This window comes from Ctenocephalides felis, unplaced genomic scaffold (genome assembly GCF_003426905.1).
Source record: "Ctenocephalides felis isolate EL2017-DRISC unplaced genomic scaffold, ASM342690v1 CF-g0.4_SCAFFOLD_01604, whole genome shotgun sequence".
Lineage (NCBI taxonomy): Eukaryota > Metazoa > Arthropoda > Insecta > Siphonaptera > Pulicidae > Ctenocephalides > Ctenocephalides felis.
Genome location: NW_020537758.1, coordinates 36,227,577 through 36,253,364, shown reverse-complemented (window position 1 = coordinate 36,253,364; position 25,788 = coordinate 36,227,577). Strand labels below are relative to the sequence as shown.

At 28.1% G+C, this 25,788-nt stretch overlaps 5 protein-coding genes across 10 annotated transcripts; 4 read left to right on the top strand and 1 right to left on the bottom strand.

The window, feature by feature from the left end:
* Positions 1–5,369: 5,369 nt before the first annotated feature.
* LOC113372231 (actin-5C) lies at positions 5,370–8,419 on the top strand. 2 transcript variants are annotated; one of them, XM_026612557.1, is made up of 3 exons: positions 5,370–5,486; positions 6,920–7,280; positions 7,355–8,419. In XM_026612557.1, the coding sequence occupies exons 2-3, from the start codon at positions 6,931–6,933 to the stop codon at positions 8,133–8,135; spliced, it is 1,131 nt and encodes a 376-aa protein (XP_026468342.1). In that variant the 5' UTR covers positions 5,370–5,486; positions 6,920–6,930; the 3' UTR covers positions 8,136–8,419. The 2 variants fall into 2 exon arrangements, with proteins under 2 accessions (XP_026468342.1, XP_026468341.1); XM_026612556.1 differs by lacking the exon at positions 5,370–5,486 and adding an exon at positions 6,271–6,394.
* On the bottom strand, positions 5,393–6,312 carry LOC113372233. The gene is made up of 2 exons (XM_026612558.1): positions 6,036–6,312; positions 5,393–5,494 (listed from the first exon to the last, which is right to left on the bottom strand). Exons 1-2 carry the CDS (start codon positions 6,295–6,297, stop codon positions 5,436–5,438), a joined length of 321 nt encoding a protein of 106 aa, XP_026468343.1. The 5' UTR covers positions 6,298–6,312; the 3' UTR covers positions 5,393–5,435.
* Positions 8,420–9,078: 659 nt separating the features above from the next.
* LOC113373681 lies at positions 9,079–9,595 on the top strand. The gene is made up of 2 exons (XM_026613962.1): positions 9,079–9,229; positions 9,304–9,595. The coding sequence occupies exons 1-2, from the start codon at positions 9,207–9,209 to the stop codon at positions 9,593–9,595; spliced, it is 315 nt and encodes a 104-aa protein (XP_026469747.1). The 5' UTR covers positions 9,079–9,206.
* A 1,218-nt stretch (positions 9,596–10,813) lies between these two features.
* LOC113372300 (zinc finger protein with KRAB and SCAN domains 7-like) lies at positions 10,814–17,197 on the top strand. 4 transcript variants are annotated; one of them, XM_026612624.1, is made up of 9 exons: positions 10,814–11,172; positions 12,604–12,880; positions 13,027–13,143; positions 13,258–13,341; positions 13,700–13,896; positions 15,367–15,520; positions 15,695–16,087; positions 16,457–16,650; positions 16,917–17,197. In XM_026612624.1, the coding sequence occupies exons 2-9, from the start codon at positions 12,625–12,627 to the stop codon at positions 17,091–17,093; spliced, it is 1,572 nt and encodes a 523-aa protein (XP_026468409.1). In that variant the 5' UTR covers positions 10,814–11,172; positions 12,604–12,624; the 3' UTR covers positions 17,094–17,197. The 4 variants fall into 4 exon arrangements, with proteins under 4 accessions (XP_026468409.1, XP_026468405.1, XP_026468408.1 ...); XM_026612620.1 differs by having other exon boundaries at positions 15,235–15,520; XM_026612623.1 differs by having other exon boundaries at positions 10,818–11,172; positions 13,739–13,896; positions 15,235–15,520; positions 16,917–17,196.
* Positions 17,198–19,601: 2,404 nt separating this feature from the next.
* On the top strand, positions 19,602–25,249 carry LOC113372611 (zinc finger protein 37-like). Of its 2 annotated transcripts, none has more exons than XM_026612969.1 (9): positions 19,602–19,724; positions 20,274–20,572; positions 20,807–20,919; positions 21,161–21,401; positions 21,607–21,950; positions 22,702–22,850; positions 22,927–23,120; positions 23,305–23,502; positions 24,405–25,249. In XM_026612969.1, the coding sequence occupies exons 2-9, from the start codon at positions 20,305–20,307 to the stop codon at positions 24,476–24,478; spliced, it is 1,581 nt and encodes a 526-aa protein (XP_026468754.1). In that variant the 5' UTR covers positions 19,602–19,724; positions 20,274–20,304; the 3' UTR covers positions 24,479–25,249. The 2 variants fall into 2 exon arrangements, with proteins under 2 accessions (XP_026468754.1, XP_026468755.1); XM_026612970.1 differs by lacking the exon at positions 19,602–19,724 and adding an exon at positions 19,758–19,821.
* Positions 25,250–25,788: the final 539 nt, after the last annotated feature.

The window sequence follows — 25,788 nt, the reverse complement described above, 5'->3', positions numbered from 1 at the left end:
GATTTTACTATTTTGGTTTGTAATTTTGTCTTTAAATATACTGATTAAGCTTATAAATATTATTATAATAAATATTAGCATTAGAAGAACTTTATTTACTTTTTTAATTAATAATAACAGTCATATTGTTAATTAAAAAATCTTCTTTTATAATAGTTTTTTTTTTTAAACTATCTTTTACAATTTTAGACAAAATATCAAATTTCTCAATAACTGAAGAATAGTTTACAGAAAGCCATTACTAAATCTTTAAAATCTCTATAATATAAATTTATTTTCAATTTTTTTCTTAATTTTGGACCGGTGTAAAAAGGTCCTTCCAGTGTTTGGCTATTTTATCAGCGGCTACCAGGCACGTCACGGACACGAAGAACATCCGCTGGAAGACAGTTATCGGTCTTTCGAATTATATTTTATTTATTTTGTCTGTTTTATCTTCAAACTACTATAAAAATGATATTAAATATGAAGATTAAAAAGTAGTTTGCTTGTACAATACAGTGGTTGTCGATCATGAAGGGTTAAAAGTGTATCTCATTAATAAAAAAAAAATTAATCTACAGAGTCATATAAGATATATACTTATATAGTTAAATGACTCTGTAGATTTTTTAGTAACAGCAGTATTTAGTCCAATCATTTTCCAATTCTATTCGGGAAATTAGTAATGCGGTAGTTTTCTCATTTCCTATCCATGCCGTAACTATACTCATACGATTGCTCTTAACATAAAATAAATAAAATATCATACTTTTTTTGTTGCTATAAACAAATGGTTAATATATAATTCAGAAACTAGGTAAATCTTCAAATTTTAACTAATTATTATTACTAACTTACATAAATTTAACTTATATATCATCGTGGTTAACACAAATTCTAAGGAAGAGCATCAGTTCTCGGTGCTCTCATTAAAAGATTAATTCTTAAATTATATTTTCTTGTTGCTATAAAAAATAATGTAATTATAAATTGTAAGTAATGATAATATAATATATCTTTTTAATTTGTACAATATTTCTAAACCACCTTGCCTATTTTGCTATCAATTAGCTTTCAGGGTATATTTGTATATTAAGTTTTATTTCTTTGCTTTCATCGATTAGATGCACTCTTTTGAAAAATGCATTGTAATAACCAGATTTTATTATGAATAAGTTTTTTTATTTATTTGACAGCCATTTTTTTAGTTACTTTCTTCGAGGGGTGTAACCCATTGGTTAGCCACTATTCTTTGATATCCACTATTACTATTAGATATAAATATCTGGAAATGTTGGTTCATATGTGATGCAGCTTTATATTCTACTTAAGATCTATAACCTCAAGTGAAAATTTGACGTCATACCGCTTGATATCGAGCTTGGCCAAGGTTGGTATAAGGCCTAAGACTAGATTGTTCTGATTTGATTCCTAAATTTTAAATATCACTTCATTGTTAAATGAAACCGAACTTCATTTTGGTCAAACCTCCTGGAAATTGGAATGCCGAGAAAAAATCTGATTCTTTTATAGTGGACTTTGTGTTCTATAATTCATATGTAAATTAGATTATTCTAGACTATTCTTTTGAATGTATGGCTTTACCATATTATTTTCTTAAATATTATTAAAGAATAGAACATCATATGTTTCCATACATATGTTTTTATATATAGATGTATATAGGGGCCGGTTCCTTATACATTCTAAACTTGCCAGGTAAAAATTTGACCAACCTAACTTTGTCATAACAATTAGTTTCTTTAGTAGTAGCGAAACATGATACAAATGATATTCTGCTCTTTTAAAAACAAATGTTTTATCACTATCGATTACAAATTTTCCTTTCATTAAAAATATTTAATTATAATCTATAGGCATTAATATGCTAATGCTTATTGAAAGTTAAATTGATTTGATAATTTTGAAGAATTATATTATTCCTAAAAAGGGAGGGGGAATAGTAGTAATGAGATGAAGGGTAAGGGAATCATTTATTTGTGGTGGCTCTCACACCATGGACCTGCCTTCGGACAGACTACCATTTATTATTATTATTATATTATTCCTAAAAGCAAACTAAATCTTTTTTATGCAAATAATATTTTTTATACAAGACGAGCATTACATTTATATATTTGCTACAACAATTACATTTATATGTGTGTTTGATTTTATTTTTTTGAGTTTGTTTATTACACATTTTGCAATTAGTTACTGGATGCCTTTGTAAAGTTTGAGAAACGGTCACTGTCTAGACTGACTTGCAATTTAAAAATACTTCCTTTTAAATTTAATTAATACCTGGATATGTAAGTACCGGTAACTCGCAGCACCCTATACTAATGATCTATATGCTACTAAACATTTATATATGAAACATATATTTTCATTGTATTTTTTGTTAGTTAATTGGTAAATAATAATTGATTTGTAAATTAAAATCAAAATATGCGAAAATAATACACAAGTATTGTGCTTAATAAAAAGTATGCTGATTTTATTTTACATACTAACTACAAAGACCTGCAAATGTACATTCAACTAGATTAAAGTAATATAGTTTTTATTTAATTTCCAATAATAGTTAGTTATTGTCTCAAATAAGACATTTCAATTATTATAAAATCTTTAAACAAATTCTATTAATAATTTAAATGAACAGACATAAGAGAAAAGAAATATTTATAAGAAAATTGATGAAATAGTATTCAATGGATTTCTAATTGGATTAATCAAGTTTGTTATGAAACACACTTATTATTAGAATTAAATTTGCATCAAATTTATTTACTATATAAGCATAATTATTAATACAAATGCAATACTATAATATAATAAAATATTATTATATATTTATAGAATAGATTGTCCATGATAACAATGTGTATATAACTAAATTAGTAGCCTTCTGGTCAATTCCTACATGTAGATATTCGGTAATTGAAATATTATTTAAATTATTTAAAAAATATTTAATATATATGAATATATAATAACATTTATGTATACATTGTAAGTCCAGTTCATAGTTTATTAGCTATAACAATACCCCAATAAAATTTGTTTAATGATACCTTCATATTATATCTTTATTCATAGAAATTAATTTTACTTGTAAAATATTTAATTTGAAATCAGATTGTTCCCTTTTGTTAATCTACATAGTTCTTAATAAATAAAAACAATATTTTTGTACAAATATATACTATCTTGTAAACATATATACGTCCAGTTCGTAGTATATTAGTTATTATTAATACCTGAATAAAATCTTTTTATTGGTACATGCGTATTTTATTTATACATTAATGAATTTTGTTATATGGTGACTGAAATTAATTAAAAATTTATTAATTATAATGATTCAACGATTTGTTATGTGGCATGAATTTTATTTTACTTTTTATTTAATAGTTATGTGAAGGACTTCTGTTTGTAAAACAGTCATCCAAAATTTATTATTCGATGTCCGAACAAATGAAAACAAAAGTGTACGTGCATTCAGACTTGCATTGTCATAAAAATTTAGAATGGGTACCTTTATATAACATTGTTTACATTTTACTTAAAAGAAAATTCAACGATTTCTTCTGGGTAATTATGGCAAATTTTAATGGATTTCCTAAAATGGAGATGGCCGCTTTATATTATTTAATTTCTGTTATATTCATGTGAAATGAATAATAATATTTCTAATCTACTTGTAGGAATTCCAAAATGTGGAAATGCTTCTGACACATTTATTTTTGAAATAATCTTTTGAAATATTTGATTAGAACTGAATTTGCTATGAAGAGCTGATGCGCAAACATTGATTAATTGTTATCTTTCCTGGAATATAATCTTGGGTTATGAAACAGAATATTCTGTATTTCACATTAAAAAAATTATAAATATATTTAAACAGTACATTTGATATATTTTATTATCAATTTTAATTATAAATTTATATACATTATAATTTTAACATTTATTTTGTTAGTGCAGATATTATAATTTTTAAATTTTATGTATATGATATAATTATGTATCAATCTAAACATACAGATTTCATGTCAGTTTCAATTAATACGCTCACAAAATTTATTTATAAATGTAACAATGCCAGGTTTCTAATTGAAAAAGTGTATTAAAAACTTTGGTAGGCAGGTACAATCTACTTATTGAGAACACGCGAAATGATACGGCCTGGTTAAGAAATCTCTTTAATTATTTTGTTCTTCGTTAATATTTTTGCATAATTCATATCAATAAAATCAAAAGAACTAATTGTATTTTAAATAGAATGATTGATAGAAAAAAATAGTCCTATCTGTAAATTATGTAATATTTTAGATACTAATTATATAAACAATTAATCACTAATTGATGTTAGTAAAACTTAATTACTTTTTTTTGGTTTTGTGGTGCTCTTCGAGGACTGCCTGGATGACCATGCCCTTAGACACGCCCGATGTGTTTGACTCATGCCACGAAAAGTTAAATTTTTGGCTTTGCCATCAGCACATAACTCAGCAGTACCTCGACATTAAATCTAATTATAGCCCAAATTAAAAATATACTTAAGCATTTAATTTTTTTTGTAAATAAATAATTTTAATAAATATTTAATATTTTGTAAAAATGTTAACTCAAGCGGCAGTATTTTTGCTGAAAAATAATTATGACAGTCACAAATCTGCATTATTAATTATTTGTACATATTATAATTCAGTTTAACATTATTAAAATGTACCTGCTTGTTAAAAATTGATTTTTTGCAAAATCTTTTTATGAACAAGTTTTAATAAGTTAATACATTAGTATAAATTCTGGTAATCAATTTGAACAATTTTGAAGTGCTTTGAACACGTCACAGGTATTTTACCTGTAATAGTTTTTGCCTATTATTATAGGCCATCAGTACCATTTAAAACATTTTATTTGCAGGTACAAATTTCAAACTGATGCTGTTGCTGTATTAAGAGATAGAATACGTTGCATAAAGTTTCAGAGAGCATTGCTAATTATATATTCATTATTTATTACAAAAACCAAATTAAATACATAATATAAATTAATATCAAATATTAGAAACTTTGAACTTGGCGCTATCAAAGATTCAACGGCAGTTTAGTCAGCCGCACTCTGGCCAATCAGATCGTTCTATTCACTTTATGCCCATATATGGCAAGACTCGGCATGGAGGGGCATGGACGAGTCCATTCTACTCGAGGGGAATGCCCGCTAGAAAACATGATTTTATAACAATAAAATATGAATAATATGACTTGCAAAGCATTATATTATTGCAAGATTCCCATACTTTTACCTTTTCAGCTCCAAATTCAAAGGATTTCTCCTAGTTTAGGGCCATAATGATTTTGTTTCAGAAATGAGCTAGTAAATAACATCCCCGACGAGTCCATTTTGAACACGGCTTCCTCGAAGCAACCGGCAATATTTCTCACTTACCGCATCTTTTGTGTGTTGTGCAGTAGTGTTGTGACGTGTAAAATTTGGTAAGTTGCTTAAAAATTATAAATAATCATCAAATTAGTTGTAGTTTATAATGCATTAGGTTATTGCATTATTAGTTAAACCAAGTAATTCCATTTACGCAAGCCATTTTAGTGGTTAATGAAAGTGAGGTTATCCGGTGTAAATTATTGTTGAGGCGTCAATTAATTTGAGTTAAGAACCCTTTAATTTATTGGCTTTCATCCAAGAAATATCTTGTAAACGTTTTAACAGGTGCGTAGAACAAGTGGTTTTTGTACAACTTGATTTGGCTAAAATTAGAACAACTCGTATAAGAATAGAATAGCTAAGCACTTTTACGAAAATCGATCACTGAGTTATCCTAGCCTAGTATGCTTTTGTAAAAAATCAAACGAATTGCAATAAAATTTACAAATGTAGAAATTAAATAAAATCCGCAATTTGTAGTATAAGTAAGGTTATAATGTAAACTATATAAAATCTATACCAAAAATATTACAATAAACACTATATCAAATCACGAAGTACAGAAAATATTATAAATGTGTAAGTTAAATAAAATAAATTACCGTTTACTGGAATGTTCCCATATAAAAGTATGTGTCGATTATTGAATCCCAAGTAAAATGATTGATAATAAGGTAATTCTGAATTTTTTAATCGCATTTCAATGGTAAATGAGATAAAATTTGTACAATAGTTGATATTGAACATGGTGCATTGCAATACCATATATGGTAAAGAAGCTTCCCATTGGTTGGCTGCATTGCGGGGAGAGGGGTTACGTAATGAGTACTTTATATACTCCATTCGGTGGCCGTTTGTCGACATTCCTGCTTTTGTGTTCGCAGTATTAGCATCGTGCCACCGTGTTAAGTTGGTGCACAAATTAATTTAATTTATTTAATTTATTTTTTATAAACCAAATGTAAGTAAATTTTAATTATTTTGTAATTGTGCAATTATTGTGATCGATTTGTGTCAGTGATTTTTGGATAATTTGTGCGATTTTTGGATATAGTGCTTGAAGTGGGCGACGTTTTAAGGGTGCGGTCTTACGTGTCTCGTGTGTTGCATTTACCTTATTTGGTTATGAATTTTTATTTACCAAATCTCATGGATTATTATCGGTGTTTGGCATAGTAGTTCATAATCAATTTAGAATCTTTTGTGCGGTTTTTTGATTGATTTTTATACAGTTTTACACACGTAACACGTACGATCATTATTTTACGGAAATGTTTTAACGCTCAGCACATTTATTCCATTAACCGAAGTAGATTCCATCCGCATTTTCTTGTGAAATTTAGATTAAAATTAGATTTTTACTTTATCTTGATCTTAAGCAACGGTCTTACTTTTAATATTTTATTTATTTGCTTAAGAACTGATCTGATTAACTTGTTGTGCTCAAAGTTTGTGCTTTTATTTAGTGTTTTTTTTTTATTTGCAGACTAACTCAAAATGTGTGACGAAGAAGTTGCCGCCCTCGTAGTCGATAATGGATCTGGTATGTGCAAAGCCGGTTTCGCTGGGGATGATGCTCCACGAGCTGTATTCCCATCAATTGTTGGGCGCCCCCGTCATCAAGGTGTGATGGTCGGCATGGGACAAAAAGACAGTTATGTTGGTGATGAAGCACAAAGCAAAAGAGGTATCCTCACATTGAAATACCCAATTGAACACGGTATTGTCACAAACTGGGATGATATGGAAAAAATCTGGCATCACACCTTCTACAATGAACTCCGAGTTGCCCCAGAAGAACACCCTGTTCTCCTCACAGAAGCCCCATTGAATCCTAAAGCAAACAGGTAAATATCAAATAGGATTTCATTTTTCTTATTTTAATCTATGCCTGTGTCTAATTTATGTATTTCGTTCCCAGGGAAAAGATGACCCAAATTATGTTTGAAACCTTCAACACTCCTGCCATGTACGTTGCCATCCAGGCTGTCCTGTCATTGTACGCTTCTGGTCGTACCACTGGTATTGTCTTGGATTCTGGTGATGGTGTTTCTCACACTGTACCAATCTATGAAGGATACGCCCTCCCTCACGCTATCTTGCGTTTGGACTTGGCTGGCCGTGACTTAACTGATTATTTAATGAAAATCTTAACTGAACGTGGATACTCCTTCACCACTACTGCCGAAAGAGAAATTGTCCGTGATATTAAAGAAAAATTGTGCTATGTAGCTTTGGACTTCGAACAAGAAATGGCCACCGCTGCCAGCTCTTCATCTTTAGAAAAATCATACGAACTTCCTGATGGTCAAGTCATCACCATTGGAAATGAAAGGTTCAGGTGCCCAGAAGCTCTCTTCCAGCCATCATTCTTGGGAATGGAAGCCTGTGGAATTCATGAAACCACTTACAACTCCATAATGAAATGTGATGTTGATATCCGTAAAGACTTGTACGCCAACACAGTATTATCTGGAGGCACCACCATGTACCCAGGAATTGCTGACCGTATGCAAAAGGAAATCACCGCATTAGCTCCATCAACCATGAAAATCAAAATCATTGCCCCACCAGAGAGGAAATACTCCGTCTGGATCGGTGGATCCATCTTAGCATCCCTATCCACCTTCCAACAGATGTGGATTTCAAAGCAGGAATATGATGAATCTGGCCCATCAATTGTACACAGGAAGTGCTTCTAAGAAAAGTGTTCATTAACATCATTAATTAATATTAACATCTTTATTTCATCTACATCATCCTCATTTTATGCATATTTGCTGTTTTTATTTTTATCTCGTCATTTTAATCGGGATAAGAGTTCCTACCCAAAGCATTCCAGCATAATTTTTGTATTATATCACTTGAAGGTTTGATCAACAGACTTGTATTTGGATCATCGATATTTATATCCAACAATATTCATATTGGATCAAACGGCTTGACTTCATGTTTGTAATTTGTAAGATAAACTATGAATTATTACAATTATAAAAAATATTTGTATCTTTTATTTACTTTACTCATTTTCTTTCAGGATTTCCTTTTGATCAAATATATCAATTTCGAAATCATGTGTTATTTTCAGAACTATTCTAATGCATAATTTACAACTAAACATATATTCCAATTAATATAAATAATTTATTATTATTAAAATTAAACCCCAAGTATTTGCCTAAATAAAATCGCTAAAACAATATATATATGTACTTCATACAATTTTCAAATTTAATTTAGTTACAGAATATTCAATACAAAAAATACTTGTTTTGAAAAAAATTGCAATAATTAATGCAATAAGATTTTTTAAGTAAGGCCTCATTTAAGGGGAAATCAGGTGATTGGAAATTTTTCGTGGTCCTCATAACTTCTCACAATAGTACATCAGGTAAAATAAATTCTGAAAATGCATGTTTGATATGTTAATTTTTTTCTGATTGTGACAATATAAATTATTTAAATCCTTTATGATTTTTTACATAATTACAGTATTTGGCTGAAATTTGCAATTTGTATTCTTAAATAGCTTAAATTGGCTTAAATATTTTACGTTATTCATCTGAGTTGATGTCAGATGACGCTCGTGTGCGATGGTTTGTTTCTAAAATAATTTGACAGCTTGTAATGACAATACTACTCATATACTACTAATCCATTTAAAATTTAAAATACATTTTTAACTTCTAATTGTCAATTATAAATGTGGCCTAGCAGTTCATTATCAATAAACACTATAAAAATAATTTTATCTATTCAATAATAAAAATGTTATGAAAATGACGGCAGAAAATAGGTATTGAATTACTTCATGTAAGAATGTCCTAATATAGTAAACAGTATGTTTCTTATCATTATTTACTTCTACAGAAAGAGATCAAGAGATGAAGATTTGAATGATGCTTCAATGCCCCTGTCAAAACGTATAAATAACCTACATATACATAATAGTGCAAGTAATTTTATGAAGATAAACCAAAACTCGAATAATTCATCAGTGCCATCACGAGAAAACAATGTGAAATCAGATGCACCAGTTACAAATGGTTATAATCCAGATTTAAATGCCTCACAAAACCCTTTTTACTATCAAAATAATAAAGTGTTATTTGAGTTATATATGGAACGAATGCAAAGGAATGGTGCCTTTCAATTCGGATAGTGGTACAAATGATTACATACTGGATTTAAGTTATTATAATTAATTATATCAAGTATTTATTAATCTTATAAATTATTTTGAATAATATGGTTTTTCAATATTATTTTGCTAAAAACAGAAATTCTTTAAACAAACCAGAACAAACCTTATACATCCTCTATTATTATTCCAATGAATTATTCCAAAAACTAAAAGACATTTAAAATACTCTGTTCTAATACTAAAATAAAAGTTAGGTAGATTGTTTCTATATATTATTTTTTGTAGCAAGGTTAAACTAAATCATAAGAACATTGAAATGTTCTATCCTAATTTCATGTAAGAGCAAAATTGAAATTAAGCCTAATACTTAAAGTATGTACAAATAGGTAAAATACTGAATCGTCTATATTATAATAATGCTTCATATACAAATCTTGAGAATTGTTTATTCATCAAAGAAACACATTCCTTAAAATGATTGCAGCCAATTCTTCCAAAATAAAAATGAAAACAAATTAGAAATTCTAAGATTTGTTGTGTGCTTTTCAAATACTAGACCGGAGTCATCTTCAGTAGGAAAAAAATTTCATCATTTCTCAATTTGACATCAGGCTGCAATGATATAAATTTTCACTTGAAAATTTCGATCAAATATAAATTTCTACTTCAAAATACTGCAGTGTAAAAGGCAATGCGAAATCTCTCACATAATTCTATTCGGACTTGAGATGAAGCTTAATCAGCTTATGAACCTGCTCTAGGGCATAGCACACATTAATATTATATATATAAATATATATATATATATATATTCTACATATTTATATTTAATTCTATATACATATTTCTAAACTCATTATATAGTTATCAGGCAGGTAAGTTAGTTAATGGGTATATTGAAAAATGAGAAGTAGTTATATTTTCTTAAAACAGTATTTAATACATATAATTAGAGCCTCGAATTAGCTTATCTTTAAAAACAAAGAGGATCCAGTGGAATGATATATGATCATTTTAATAAATAAAAAATCTGATTTATTTTCTATATTTTTAAATGGATTATGTTTTAATTCGGCAACTTTTTGAAAATTTGTTAATTTATCTATCTTCAATATTAAAAAAAATATGTTCTTAATGTGTTGGATTTATTAATATTTATTAACTATTTTGAATATTACGGAAAAAGGAAATATCAACAGCAATGTTAATTTTATATTTGAAAAACGAAAGCGTCATGCCATCTATCAATGATTGGTCGAACCGCAAGTGAAAAGAGAGCTGCAGGTGTTTCATGGCAGTACTGCATGTTTGTCATCTTCCATTAAGGCCCCGTTATTATATATTCTCATATTTTGTATGTGAACATGGATTATGTGTAGAAAAATTAAATAAATTAATAAAAATTATATATGAACATTAATAAGTTTTATGAATAATCAGTGTGTGTTAATTAGTGAGGTACGAGCCTTGTTTCTTGAATTATAAATATAGGCACATATTTCCGAAGTCACTGGCATGTGTACCGTTACTTGTGGCTACGTGTAAAGTTAGTTTTTAAAGAGGAATCGCTGTGCTATGTTTTGAACTGATTTAAGGTAAGGTAAAGGGCGCTTAGATTTTTGAGATATTTCTTGAATAAATGGTGGGGGTTGGTTTTTGCTAGGTGGGGATCAAACTCGGCGAACGCCAAGCAGCTCGCTTTTAGTAGGGGGGTGAATAACCCATCGAGAGTTATAGGCGATCGCTATTGCTCGCTTCCTGACTTCCAAAAGCATTTATTATTATCATAACATCGATATTAAATATCAGAAATAATCAAAAAATGCGTCTTTGCAGATCCTATTTTAGTATTCAATACTCCATCATAAATGTCTTGCATCATCAACATGGTGGCTGTCAAATGATATTAAAAACATTTCAGCATTTCGAACATATTCTCCTTCTACTTAATTACTTAATAATAAAATATAAACAAGGTTTTTAAATAATTTTAGTTCATATGTTTATTAATTGCAACCACGAAAATAATTTTGTAACGTGCGTATAGTAGCAATTATATATACCGTAAGAATAGTCATTGTATTAACTATAGAATAAAATGAGAAAGTTGTTTGAGATTATCTCAAAAGTATTCTGTAATAGGTAAGTAGGTCATCTCTAAAATGGAAGACTGCAATTCTCATAAAACCTTATGGGTGCAATATATGTGTATTACTGCTATACTCTAAAATTTTTCTCTGTTTAAAATAAAATTATTTGATTTTATTATCTAGAAAATGGATAACTTACTTAAACGCGATTGCATATGTATACGTTTACGTATGCGTTCGTATATGAACGTTATAAAAGAATATCTTAACTATTACTTTCTTTTACATGCTACTTTCTTTTTTATTTGATTGTATTAAAATCACTTTGAATGTTTTCTAAACTATCTAAGTACTAGTGAGTGTTCACTAATTTTAACATTTATGAAAACCAAAATGTTGAAAAAAAAATTATTCATGGAAATAGTGAAAAATTCTATTTATAAGACTATTCATTAACATTTTAATATTAAATGTTTTATAAGAGTTTTTGAATGCTCTTTCCCTTACAATTAGTAGCCTGGTGTGATGGAAACATTTTTACCCCCACTCAATATGCAAAAGGTGGAATAATTAATCTGATAGGACAACTGATTTATTTTGTGAGCATACCTTAACCCCAATTATTGTTTAAATAATACAAGATTTAAAAAAAGTAATTAAATTGCTCAAGAAATAATACAATTAGCACAGAAATAAACTTAATATTTTTGTTTATGAGCCAAATATAATTTTATTTACTCACAATTAATTGTTCAATTCTTTTTTAATATTACAGATTTCATTCTCTCATAACTGATCTTGAAAAATAGCTTTCCGTCGATCATATTTATTTCCAAATTGAGTGGAGAATGTAATAATAACACATTTGTAAATTCCTATCAAATATTTTCTATTTTACATCAATAGCTCTAATAATATATTTAAATTTCTTTTCAGTAATCCATTTGGCTATCAATCATGAATTTCACTCCATTCACGGGGCAGTTTGCCGGTACAATACCAACTGGTGCTGTGCATCAGTTTGCAACCGCTAAATTTGCACAGAACATAGCATCAGCCAATGGACAAGTTTTGGGAGTTCTCTCTGGGGGTGAGGGAGGTGTACATTATCTGAGACCAGTCGATGGTACTAACTTTGCTACAAATCAAGTCCCTACGTCTAATACTCAAACTCTCATAACCTTGCCTATAACTATGCCAGGATCTAAACCAGGTGAATATTTTTCTTGTTATATTCACTTACAGTCTTTTTTTCATTGCAATTGCATTAATATTTAAATAATATGTGATATATCGAAATAATCATTACTTTAATTAAACTTATAATATATAATCATCATTATTTTTATGAATTATTAGGTGAACCTCAACAAACTGTTCAGATACAAGTAGTGAATACAAATGCTGCCCAACAAGTACAGCAACCAAAATATCAAGTTGCTCAGATGCATTTACCTTTACAAACTTTTCAACAAGGTAATTTTTAGACATACTGAATATATTTTACATTCTAAATGCATTTTTTAAATTACTTATTATATACTGTTATGAAATAATAATGTTTTTACTATTATTAAATTATATTTTAAGGCACAACAGTATTGACAGTTGCATACAATCCACAAGAAGGAGGAGATGGAGTGCAAATTCTTGGTAACCAAGGCCTGCCCGAAGGTACCTTCTATTTATGTTCAATTAAAAATATTAATAACTATTAATAAAATATTTAGTAGTAATTTTTTTTCAAATCTTCTGTTCAAGTTTTTGATAACAATATTTTAAGTAAAAATATTTTTCTAAGTTCTTCAGTACAGCTTAAATAAATGCAAAAAGCCTATTATGCATTTGAAAATCATTCAGATCATAAGGATCAAATTGGGTGACAATATTGATATGATATGGTCTAGGTACAATGTTGATTCAAAAATATTACAATTGTTAAGTAAAGAATTATTACTCTGCACAGGGTGATCACAATATAATAGTATTATTAGTGTATTAGCAAGATTTTTCTTTCGATTTCACTAAATAGATAATTATGGAGCTGATTTTAATTATAACTGGAACACAGGCATGACGGTGGTTGCTGCTATTCAACCTCAGGACTTGCAACTTTTGGCCAATAGTGGTTTAAGTATTCAAAATTGTGAACCGCAAGAAGAGGAAGAAACTGAAATTAAAGATGAGACTGTAATAAAACAAGAAATAAAAGAGGAAATTGTACAAGAGGTATGTATATATACCACACATAATAAATCTTAGAAAGTTTTTATTGCGCTTTGAAAAGAATAAATGTGCACTTTAAATATGCTATTTATACAAATTTATACAAGAACTTTGTATGTATAGTAAGAAGAAAAAACAATACTGTTTACTAGAATTGTTTTTTTGTACAATGTATATCAAAATAGATGGTATAATTTTCAAAGATTGTTTAGTGTGTTTCATGTAAACATATACAAGATTGTAGTTTTCAATAAGTGTTATTTTTGTGAGATGTGATGTACTTTCTTTTTTATTTATTATAAAAATCGTTTTGATTTTAAAATTTGGTTTAAACAGTCAATATGCTTAATAGGGGTCAAATTTAATTTTTCATGTCTTTATTTCGAAAGCTAACATATTTAATTATATTGCTAATGCTAACATTTATATATGTTGGTGGCAGAATATATGTGCATGCTAGAATTGGAATGGTTAGCATGATATATATATATGTATATATATATATATATATATATAGCATATTTATTGAATTATGATGGCATAAATTCTTTATATATAAATCTTGATGTTGTGGCCTGTAAATCCTTCCTTTTGTGTTTTTGTCGTTTTATTTTTCAAATTGAAGCAAATTTTAATTTGTGTTATCAATGAAACGAAGCATGTAATTGTGCTCAAATGTTTGTGGTGTTGTTGTATGTGCGTTTTGTTCTCAATTTGTTATTGTTTCTTTCAATATATTTGAAAAAATATAATTTTATTACAAAAAGGTAATATGCTTATTCGGTTTTTTGAATCTCCCATTAAGTCAAAAATACTGTAAAAAACTTCTAAAAATCAAAAACTTTTCCTGGCTACAGTTATTCTATATACAAAAATATAGCCTTATAGCTGTATAGGATAAGGAGTTCTTTTTAAGTGTTCATGGTAAAAGCATACTGCATTTTATTATGGTAATTTTTCTACTTATATATGGCCCCTGACTATTCATAAGACGCATAAGACAATTATATAGTGAGTTTAGTGCTTGATGCAAATATATTACAAAACATAAACATAGATTTTGATCCAACAATGTTTGTTTTAATTGTTTTTCTGAAAATTTATATTTTAGTAGTATATATTAAACAACACAATTATAAGTTTAAATAAAACAATCTGTAAACTTACTTATTGTTTTTTACAAATGAGCCGCCCTTTCTTAATTGTTATTAAGTTAATCATTTGAATTAATTTTGTAAAAAGAAAGACTAGATTCAGTAGTTACTTTTGATAATTTGTTATTTCATGTCCTAAACGAATGAAATTTTGCCGCTCGAAAAACCTTGAAATTTATTCGCACAGATAAGCAACAATACAACGGCTTCTAGTAGTGCCACAACAACAAGTATTACTCAGATGCCCCCCGGTTGGCAGTCGATTGTTTCTGCGCCGGGTACCGATTTAGCCGAATATCTAAATCGTTTGCCATCACAGACCCTGCCGCTGTCTCTGCACCATTTTCTCAAGTTCTCGGCCGAGACTATTAAGAGGGAGTCACTGGTGGAGAGTTCGCCCCTGTGTGGCGCTTTGCCTGAAACCCATATCCTGCCAGATAATAATGCTCAGGAGGAAGCAGAAACTCAAGAAGGTGAGCTGAGATTTCTTATTTCTTTTAGCCTTTGTTATAATTGTTAACTTTCTTATATATACAATGTATGAGAATGTAATCTTGAATCATCTATATTATCTTTCTTTCCTAATTCAAATATTTACACATTTTTACATATTCATACTTCTAATTTATTTTACTTATTTCTAATAGACGGTTCAACAGATAAACCCAAGCGTAAAAAGAAATACAAGAAGAAACCTCCAAAACCAAGGCGACCAAAACCAGGACAAGTACAAATTGCAACTGCTCTGGACGGCACCACATTATTTTGTTGTCCAGAGTGTCACATGGCCTATCCAGAGAAAGAATGTTTAGAACAACACTTAGTTGGCCACAAAATAGAACGTCGTTTTATTTGTGATATATGTGGTGCAGGTTTGAAACGAAAAGAACATTTGGAACGGCATAAATTAGGACATAATCCTGATCGACCGTTTATTTGCTCTATTTGCATGAAGGGCTTCAAACGTAAAGAACATTTGAATTTACATTTTGTTATACATTCGGGAGAGAAGACTGAAGTTTGTGAAGAATGTGGCAAAGGTCAGTTACAAATTAGTGCTTGTTTTGATTATTATTAACAATGTTTTTTTATAATTTTAAATGATCTGACCACTCATTTAACTGCCTGAGGTATTTTTATCTAAACTGAAAGAAGTTATATGTATGTATATATATATATATATATATATATATATATATATATATTTGTAAAAATTTTTTCAGCCCCTATATATATATATATATATATATATATATACATATATTTTCAGCCCCTATATATATATATATATATATATATATATTTATTTAATTAAAACTTAAAAATTATGGGAATGAATATTAGAAATTATTAATCAATAGGAAATAGTATCATACATGCTATAACAAAAATATATATTTTTGGTGTAGGTTTTTATAGAAAGGATCATCTAAGAAAACATGCACGTTCCCATGTTACAAGGAAATTGAAAGAACAAATGATGCTGCAATCCCAACAGTCCGCTGCAAACCAGCAACAACCTACAGAAGGCAATAGCAATACTTCAGAAATGCAACAACCAACTCAACATTCTATAACCTTACCAAATAATGTAACTATTCAGGTAATTCAATGATAAAATTTATATTTATAAGTATATGTAGTTCATTGCAAATCTGTCCCAACTATAAGAGAAATACATACTTCTCAATCATACATACATCAATAATAATACATACTTCTCAATAATACATACTTCTCAAATATATAAAAGTAGAAAAGCAACTTTTACATAATATTATATTTTAAATAGAAGATGCCCTTCAATTTTCATAGAAACTACATATTTTAAATATAAATATTTATGTGGTGATCTTTATTTTGTTCCAGGTACCTACAAGTAATTTACCATTACCTGTACAAATCACTGTTCCACAATTAATACCATCTCCGAATCCACATGAAGAGAACATTGTAAGTTCAGAAAGTACTTCCCCCAACATGAGCACAGTTGTATTACCTTCCGCTGCTGAAACAGGAGCAATGAGTTTGATGCATCGCCACTGATACAAGACACCAAAAGAATTTAAAGTTGTTTCTGAAAATGTAAGAAATAAGTAGTTTTATATTGACTTCTCATTACATTTTTAAAATTGTGGTGTAGGATTTTATAAAATAGACAATATTCTTTTTAAAAATCATTTTTATTTTATTAATGGTTTTTTATAAGTTTTATTTATATGAAGAGCTACTGCATACTTTAGAGTTTCTTTTTTGCACTATTAATAATTTGTATGTTCTATCCATAACTATAATATAAAAGATACATTATACTTGAATTTAAAGAATATCTATATTGATTAAAAAAAGTATTTTTATATCTGGTATGGGCGTGCGTGTTCTTCTAGATAGGTATATTTTATTGTATATTTGATTTTATCAATATGATGTTTCAGATTAATTTTTTTTGCTATTGTCCATAAATTGAATGAAACTAGTAAATTACTCTAAATTTATCAGTGGCTCTAATTGTAAGAGTAAAGTTATATTATTTAATGAATACTTTTTATTTAAATACAATTAAGGCGTTATTGACATACCGTTTGCAAATATGCCATTTATTAACCAAGGCTATAATTTTATTAATGCCACTTTATCAATTTTTATGAAAGCATGTCCATTTGGGACAATAAAATGCAGGCATATTAGTAGTGATATAATTTTAGAGAAAATAAATATTATATTTAGTTATAATTTGCTACTTAGGCGTGCACAGTGTTCATAAATCATATAATTAATTAAACATTTTTACAACGATGTATATATGCACATATATACACTTAAAATAATACTCAACAATAAAGTATTATCCTTATAAGCCAAGATGAATTCTACTAAAAAGGAAAACAAATGTCTTTAGTGAAACAATCATTATTAGTTAAAGTAATTATTATGTTTTTATCTAATTATATTAATCAAATAGTATTATGACCAAATCACTGTTATAAAATTTTATTAGATTGTATTGACAAAGATATGACCTAGGTTGTAATTGCCAAGTGCTCAAACTGAATGCCAGATTTATTTTATTGAATTCTTTGACGAGTTTTGTTACATATTAAAAGCATTTTAAAATATATTCTTATTGAAAAAAATAATATATTTAGGTTACTTATAAATATATATTTTATATTTATAAACTGTACATAAAAATATGTAATATATGTATTTAGATGATTGCCACTAATTACATATATATTATGTTAAATTTCTACTATATGTAATTAAGTAAACATTTCAAATTGTTTATGAGAATGATGAATAAAGTAATATAATTTTCAATTTAACAGAATCTTTACTGAAATAGGATATATATATATATATATATATATATATATATAATTATATTTTCCATAACAATGCATCTTTCAAAATAATAAATTTATTGGTAGTGTAAAGACATGTAATCATATATAAACAAACAATGTTTCTTTTCTTAAGTGAGTATTGTACACATTTATGAAGATTTGGTTGTGTGTAGTAAAATGAGAATTCTAAATATATAAACATAATTATTTATTTCATATTTTTAATAGATTATTTATAATAGCCCGTTGGGGTACTGGTGGATTGTTTGATTTACTTAAATCATGCTTGTACTTAAAATATTTTTATTGATACAAAATAAAATGATTTATATAAAATGTTTGTATAACATTTGATTTTTAATTGGATTTAAGCATATTATGATGATGAGATTAAAATTGTTTTAAGTTTTATTTTGGTTCTACTTATATAAACTATATAAAATGAAAGGTGGTTGGTTGTTTTCTGCGGGTCTTTGTTACCATTTGTTGTTTTAGTGTTTTTTGTTAGTTTTTTTTTAATATATGAGGTAAAAATGATTGAAAGTGAAATTTAAGTATTATGAACTAATTTCATTATAATAATATATTTTCAACTTTATTGTATTTTAATTAACAAATGGTTTCGAGGGTACAAAGTCAAATATCTATGAAAAAACATGAAAATTTATTTCAGTGGGTAACATTCATCTCGAGGGGTGAAAATTTATTTAATTCCATATATATAAAAGAGAAGAAACAACAATCCAATGATAAGCTTATTGGATCCTTTATATCCATGGATATTGGTATGGAATCTTATTAGTATCACATTAGAATCCTATTTGAATTGAGTAAAGATTTTCATAGTTTCAAAATGGTTTTTATTAATTCTTTACGATAACGATTTCTCTAAGCGTAGCAAGTGACAGTTTTATTCCTGGATAATATTAGAAAATAATATATTTTAATGGTTATATACCCGCTAACTAGTATGTTCTACAAATATTTCAGTCCTTGAGTGAGCTGGGGGTTCCATCTGTTGAATCAGCTCATGTATCATTTATTTTTGTTTTAATTAAGGTTAAATTCGGTTTGAAATTTTTTATATGGATGGAATGTATTAAAATATATTTTTTTCTACTTTATAAGTATAAAATACGTTATGCTGAAATGATGTCATTATCCATCTTTGCATTATCCATTTTGAAATCACTACGCCATTTTATTATTTCAACCCTTGCGAAATAGATGTCCCTTCGCTGCAATTTGAAGTGGTGTTTGTGTGTATTGAATATTCTCTTGTTAAAGTGATTATATTTCTAATAAAGAAAGTAATTATTATATAGAAATGGTGAGTCAAATAAATTATCAATAATATTTTCCTTAAATAACAGCTTTTGAGAGTGTTGTGTTCTTGATTGATCCTTTCATAAAAACGTAAACAGCCGGTAAAAGTAAAAGCTTTTATAATCGATGGGATGGGATGGGAAATGACAAAATACTTGATGGCGACAGCGTCGTTCATACGGAGCTTTAAGCTCCTTCATTGCGAAAAGTTTAACTTTTGCCAAGCGAAAGAGCTTATAGTAACGTTGCTTTTGTTATAATCCGATTGCTTTTATTATTATGTAATTTGTTCATTACCTTATTAGTTTAGTATAACTACAAACACAATTGAAGGAATTAGTCATACACTTTTAATATTTATTTTATTAATTAGTTATTTTGAATAATGTTTATACTATTTTACATCTGGATTTCTTAATTATTTTTCTACTAAATTTATTTAACTTTATTAATAAATAAATTATTTTTTCCTTAAATATATATTATGTTAAATGTGATAAATGTAGATGCCATATACTTAAAGAATATTAAACTATTTTTTATATCATTACAGGTGATTTAGATTACCTACAAACTCCATAACAATGAATTTCTCTCCATTCGGGGGCCATTTTCCGGCCACAATTCCTTCCATACACCAATTTGCTGCAAAGTTTACTCATGATGGAACTAGCTCTTTAATGACACAAGATGGTACTAATCGTTACCATACTGCCAATATGGCCCATTTTAATCAACACCATACTCCTTTAGGAGTCCCCGTTAATATGGGAAAATTCAGACAGACTGATGCTGGAACAATTGTTAGTTCTAATAATACTAATACAAGCCAACACAATATGATGAATAATGGTGAGATATTAAATTGATCGGAATTATTATCAGCATATTGAAAACCTTATTTTGTATTTGTACAATAAGCAAATGTAATCGCTTGAATTTGATACATACATGTATTCATTATGTGTATCATTATGCATTATACTTATCATCTCTTAATATCAAGTCCGATTTTTATTTAATTTTATTATTACAGTAATTATGAAGTTGAATTTTTCTATTTTTAATCCAAAATTTTATATTTAGTTTCAACTTCCAAATACCACACATCTGCTTCGAATATTACTCATCAATACACACCATCAGCGAATATAGCAGTTCCCTATTCGCAACCCAATAATATTCAACAAAATTCTCAGGTATGTTATTTAACAAAATTTTTAAAATTTATTTATGTCATAGTTTAGATTTTAAAATATATTAAAAATGTTGGGTGGATGATTATTTAGATATTTATCATATCTGCTAAAAACTATAATAAATGAAATAGTAGCTATTAACTCTTTAAGTTATTTTTTCAACTATTGAAGAATTAGTTTTATTTTAAATAAGTTTCTATTTTACATTACTTGAACATTTATATTAAAGCAAAATTTTCAGATGCATGTACAAAATCGCACAGAAGATAAAGGGCGCACACAAATTAACAATTCAAATTATCACAACCAGGCAGGTTCTGGACAAAATGGAAATGAGATTGCACAGGACTTATGTGCTATAATGCAAGCTAGTGGACAGTTACCTGAAGCGAATAAAGATAGAAGGCATGATAAATCAGTGAAACAGGAACGAGAACAGCAAGATGATAGACCTGCCAGTGGAGAAAATGAATATAATAATGGTAAATCTACTCATGTAGAAAATTGATTTATTTAATTTATTTAATTAATTTTGGACAAAGTATTTATAATGGTGTTTTTAGTTTTGATGAGATGAGATTATTTAGTTTATTTCACCCTTAAGTTATAATTTATGAATTTCAAAATTAAAATGTATATTAAGTAAACTATTATGTTTGAAATTTATTGAACTCATTTACTACACAGCTATGCATCAACAATCAATTCACCATCATAATCAATCAACTGCGATGCCAGCAACATGGCAGAGTTTAGCTGCACCAGGCTCCACTGTCGCTGACTACTTATCACATCTGCCAGCATCTACATTACCATTGTCTCTGCATCATTTTCTGAAATACTCTGCGGAGAGCATTAAAAAGGAAAGCCTTAATAATCAGCAAGCAGATCTTGTTGGTGTTGTTAGTCAGAGCTCAAACTTAAATCTGGTTGGAAATGGTACAAGTAACATGAACTTGGTTGTGAACAACACCAGTACAACAACTGATAATGCACCGGCTAAGAAAAAAAAGAAGAAAAAGGCTCCAAAGGTATTTAAAATTATATTATATATATATATATATATATATATATATATATATATATTTGTAATATTTTTGCAGCCCAACCGTCGAACCGTGTCATCATTCAGTAATCTGAAAAACATATAACATAAATACACAGTTGATGATAAATATAAATATATAAAAGGAGGAAATTATATTTTATTATTATATTTCTTCTCTGTTTCTCTTTCCCCTTTCGTACTGCGGTGTACTTTTAACCTTGAACAGTGCGCACAATGCAATGCTATCAATAACATCAAATATAGGAGGGCAATATGTGCTCCTCCTATTTCTCGTTTGTTTAAAATAGTATTTTATTATTTTACACATATCAGTGTTCAATCAATTTTACATCATAATTAATGTTTTCTGTTGTTTTTCCTGGTTTGTTATGTATAATTTCCTCCTTTTATATATTTATATTTATCATCAACTGTGTGTTTATGTTATATGTTTTTTAGTTTACTGAATGATGACACACATCAAGTGGCGAAACGTTTAATGGAATAAATAATTTTGTTATTTAATCTTTTTTTTAATTTGATGGTTGGGCTGCAAAAATATTACAAATATGTATCAACGTCGACAAAACTATCATATATATATATATATATATATATATATATATATATGTTTACTTAAAAATTTATATATTTCAATCATAAATAATTAGAAATGACATGATTAGTTTTTAATTCAGATGTGAATAGTAGTATTTCAATATTAACTCGTATAGGAAAAAAAACCTCGACCTAAACCAGGAGAAATTCGGTTGACAACTGCGTTAGATGGTTCTACATTATATTGCTGTCCTGAGTGCCAAATGGCTTACCCAGAGAAAGAATTGCTGGAGCAACATCTTGTTGGTCATACATTAGAACGAAGGTAAACACCACTTAAAGTCTTCATTTATATATAAACACATTAATTAAATTTTATTTATTTGCATTTTCTTAAACAGATTTGTTTGTGATATTTGTAATGCTGCTTTAAAAAGAAAAGATCATTTGACCAGGCATAAACAATCTCATAACCCTGAACGACCTTACGTATGCACTGTTTGCTTGAAAGCGTTTAAACGCAAGGAACAATTGACTCTTCATTTTGTCATTCATTCTGGAGAAAAGCGACATATTTGTCCAGAGTGTGGAAAAGGTAATTTATTTAATTAAAGGTAATTACTTACTATTCAAAAATTTACTTGAAATTCATGCATAAAATACAATTATGTAATTAGTTATTAGTTTATTGTATAAATTGAAAGTTGAAGCAAATAGGTTTGTAATTTTTATCTCTTTATTAATTTTTATTTTTGTAGTAATGTATTAATGTCACCTAGGTTTCTATCGCAAAGATCACTTGCGCAAACACACCCGGTCGCATATAGCGCGCCGGGTCAAGGCAGAACTCAGCCAGCAATCTGGTCCAACGTCTGGTAATGGGAGTAATCCTACTCCTCAAAGTGCAAGTAATCACCAGAATAATACTACCAGTGTGTCAAATCAGACTTCAATGATAACAGCACATGTTTTGCAAGGTATTCACTCATATTTAATTTAATTGATTTTAGGAATTATTTATTTGTTTTAATTAGGCAAAATATGTTTGCAATGTTGCTCAAATGAATACTTTTAACTTCCCGTGGGGTAACGGGCCGAAAATCGAAAATGAAAATTTTTGCATATCTTTAAAATGTATGTGTGTGTGTGTGTGTGTGTGTGTATTTTGTATGTCCGTATTTTTTCCTCCACGTTTTCGGGCGCACCGATCAACCGATTTGAATCGTTCCTATTGATAGGGAAATGTGCTGATTAGTTTTTGGCAAAGGCAGGTCCAACCATTACGGTGATACGGAGCAAAGAGTACAGAAAATACAAATCGAGTTTTTGAGAGAATGGAGTATCCGATTTGAATTATCTAAAAAACATTCAATTTGTAATGATTGGGAGAGCATGTGATTAGTTTTTAGCAAACGCAGGTTTTTAGCTCTATATTAACGCATACTTAAAATTTTAAACGTTAAAATAATCCTCAATTAATGCTAAATATAATTATTTTTATAGATTGCAGAATGAAAATAAAAAAAAAAAATAATAATAATAATAATCCTCAATATATTCTTGGGTAAATCATTACTACAGAATTAATAATATTATAAAATAATTTACTATAATTAAGTAGCTAAAATATTTCCATGGTAGGGAAATCATTGTTACAAATGATGAAACTTTTCATATTTTCATTTTGTTATTAACATTTTTCGAGAAAACTTTGCTCAATGCTTGTATGTATCTTAAATTTTGTTCATATGCCAGACAATATCAGGTCACCTGTATGTCGGGGTACCATTGTAGTTTATTTTGCTTTCGTGTATTTATTATTCTTAGACATTACTGGAATATTTCAATCAACTTTCAATATTTGTTACCACACTTGTAGGTGCTCAGGTGGCTACACCTACGCCTCTCCCACAACCTCCTGGAGGAGGTGGAGGGCAGTCTTTACTCTCCTGAATGAGTGATATGGGGAACGCTTCGGACGTCCCCTCGCTTCAGGGCGCTGATTTTATGGCTTTCGTGTCGGCCGCAAAAGATGCGTTTTGAGATTGATTTTATTTATTTGCTTCATATTTTTTGAGGGAATAAATATTAAAAATGATTTAATTTACAATATGCCTACATAATATATACATTTAGTTTCACTTTGCTTATATACTATAGTCACAAACTTCCAAATAGGATAACCACAGTCATTAGTTAATATTATCAATGAAAATAATATGTACTGCATATAGATTTAGTTAGTCATGCGTATAATATATTACACTTACGCATTTTAAAGCTTAGCAGTAAATCTGCTGCATAAAATATTTTATATTAAATAAAATGCGTATATTTGAAACAACTTAAATTTAGAACAAAAAACCTGCAATGCATAGCATGCCATCTGCAAATTTTATATTTTATTATAGAGACACGTTGTTTTTAAACTTAATTAAATCGTAGAAAATTCTACTATAAAGTTTAAACAGCTGGATGTTGGATGCTGACATCCAGCTGTTTTTCAAATTATTTTCTGATTCATGCCATTTTTATATACATATGTAGATAGGAATAAACATTCCATATTTGCTGTAGCTTATTCAGACTTAGAAGATGTAAACATTTAGAAGATATAAATATTCAATGTACATAAGGGATTATTTTAAAATGATGAATATTAAGCTGACAAATTTAATATAATGTGGCAGATACAGCCATATTATAATCTGTGAAACTTCGATGAATTAACACACTTTATTTTAAATATAATTTGTAAAAGGATTGCGATTGCATTGGTTTTATAAACCATTTTAGAGCCGGTCCATAAAGTTTACTGATATGTGATTCCATATTAGATCTTTCTAGTCATGATATTGGTGATAAAAATATTTATTTAATTTAATTTATTTTATTTTATCCTTATCATTATTTATTATTGTTATTTTTTAAATAGTAGTATTTTTATAGACAATATATTCTGATGAGATGTTTAAAATTTTTTGGCTTCATGAATGGTTACCATACTACCTCAATCACAAATTGAAAGTCTAAAAATTTTATATTACTACATATTTTTAGTACTCATAGTTTCGTGAAGTCTGTGATAAATAAGTTTTCTTTTTCTAGTTATTAAAAAAATATATCAACAAATTTTAGCACACAATATATAGAAACAAAATAAATTGTGCAATTTATTATTTTAAGTTCATTTAGTTTATGCATGTGAAATGTGGCATTAAAATGTAAAGCATTTGATGGTAATTATATCTTACCTTCGACTT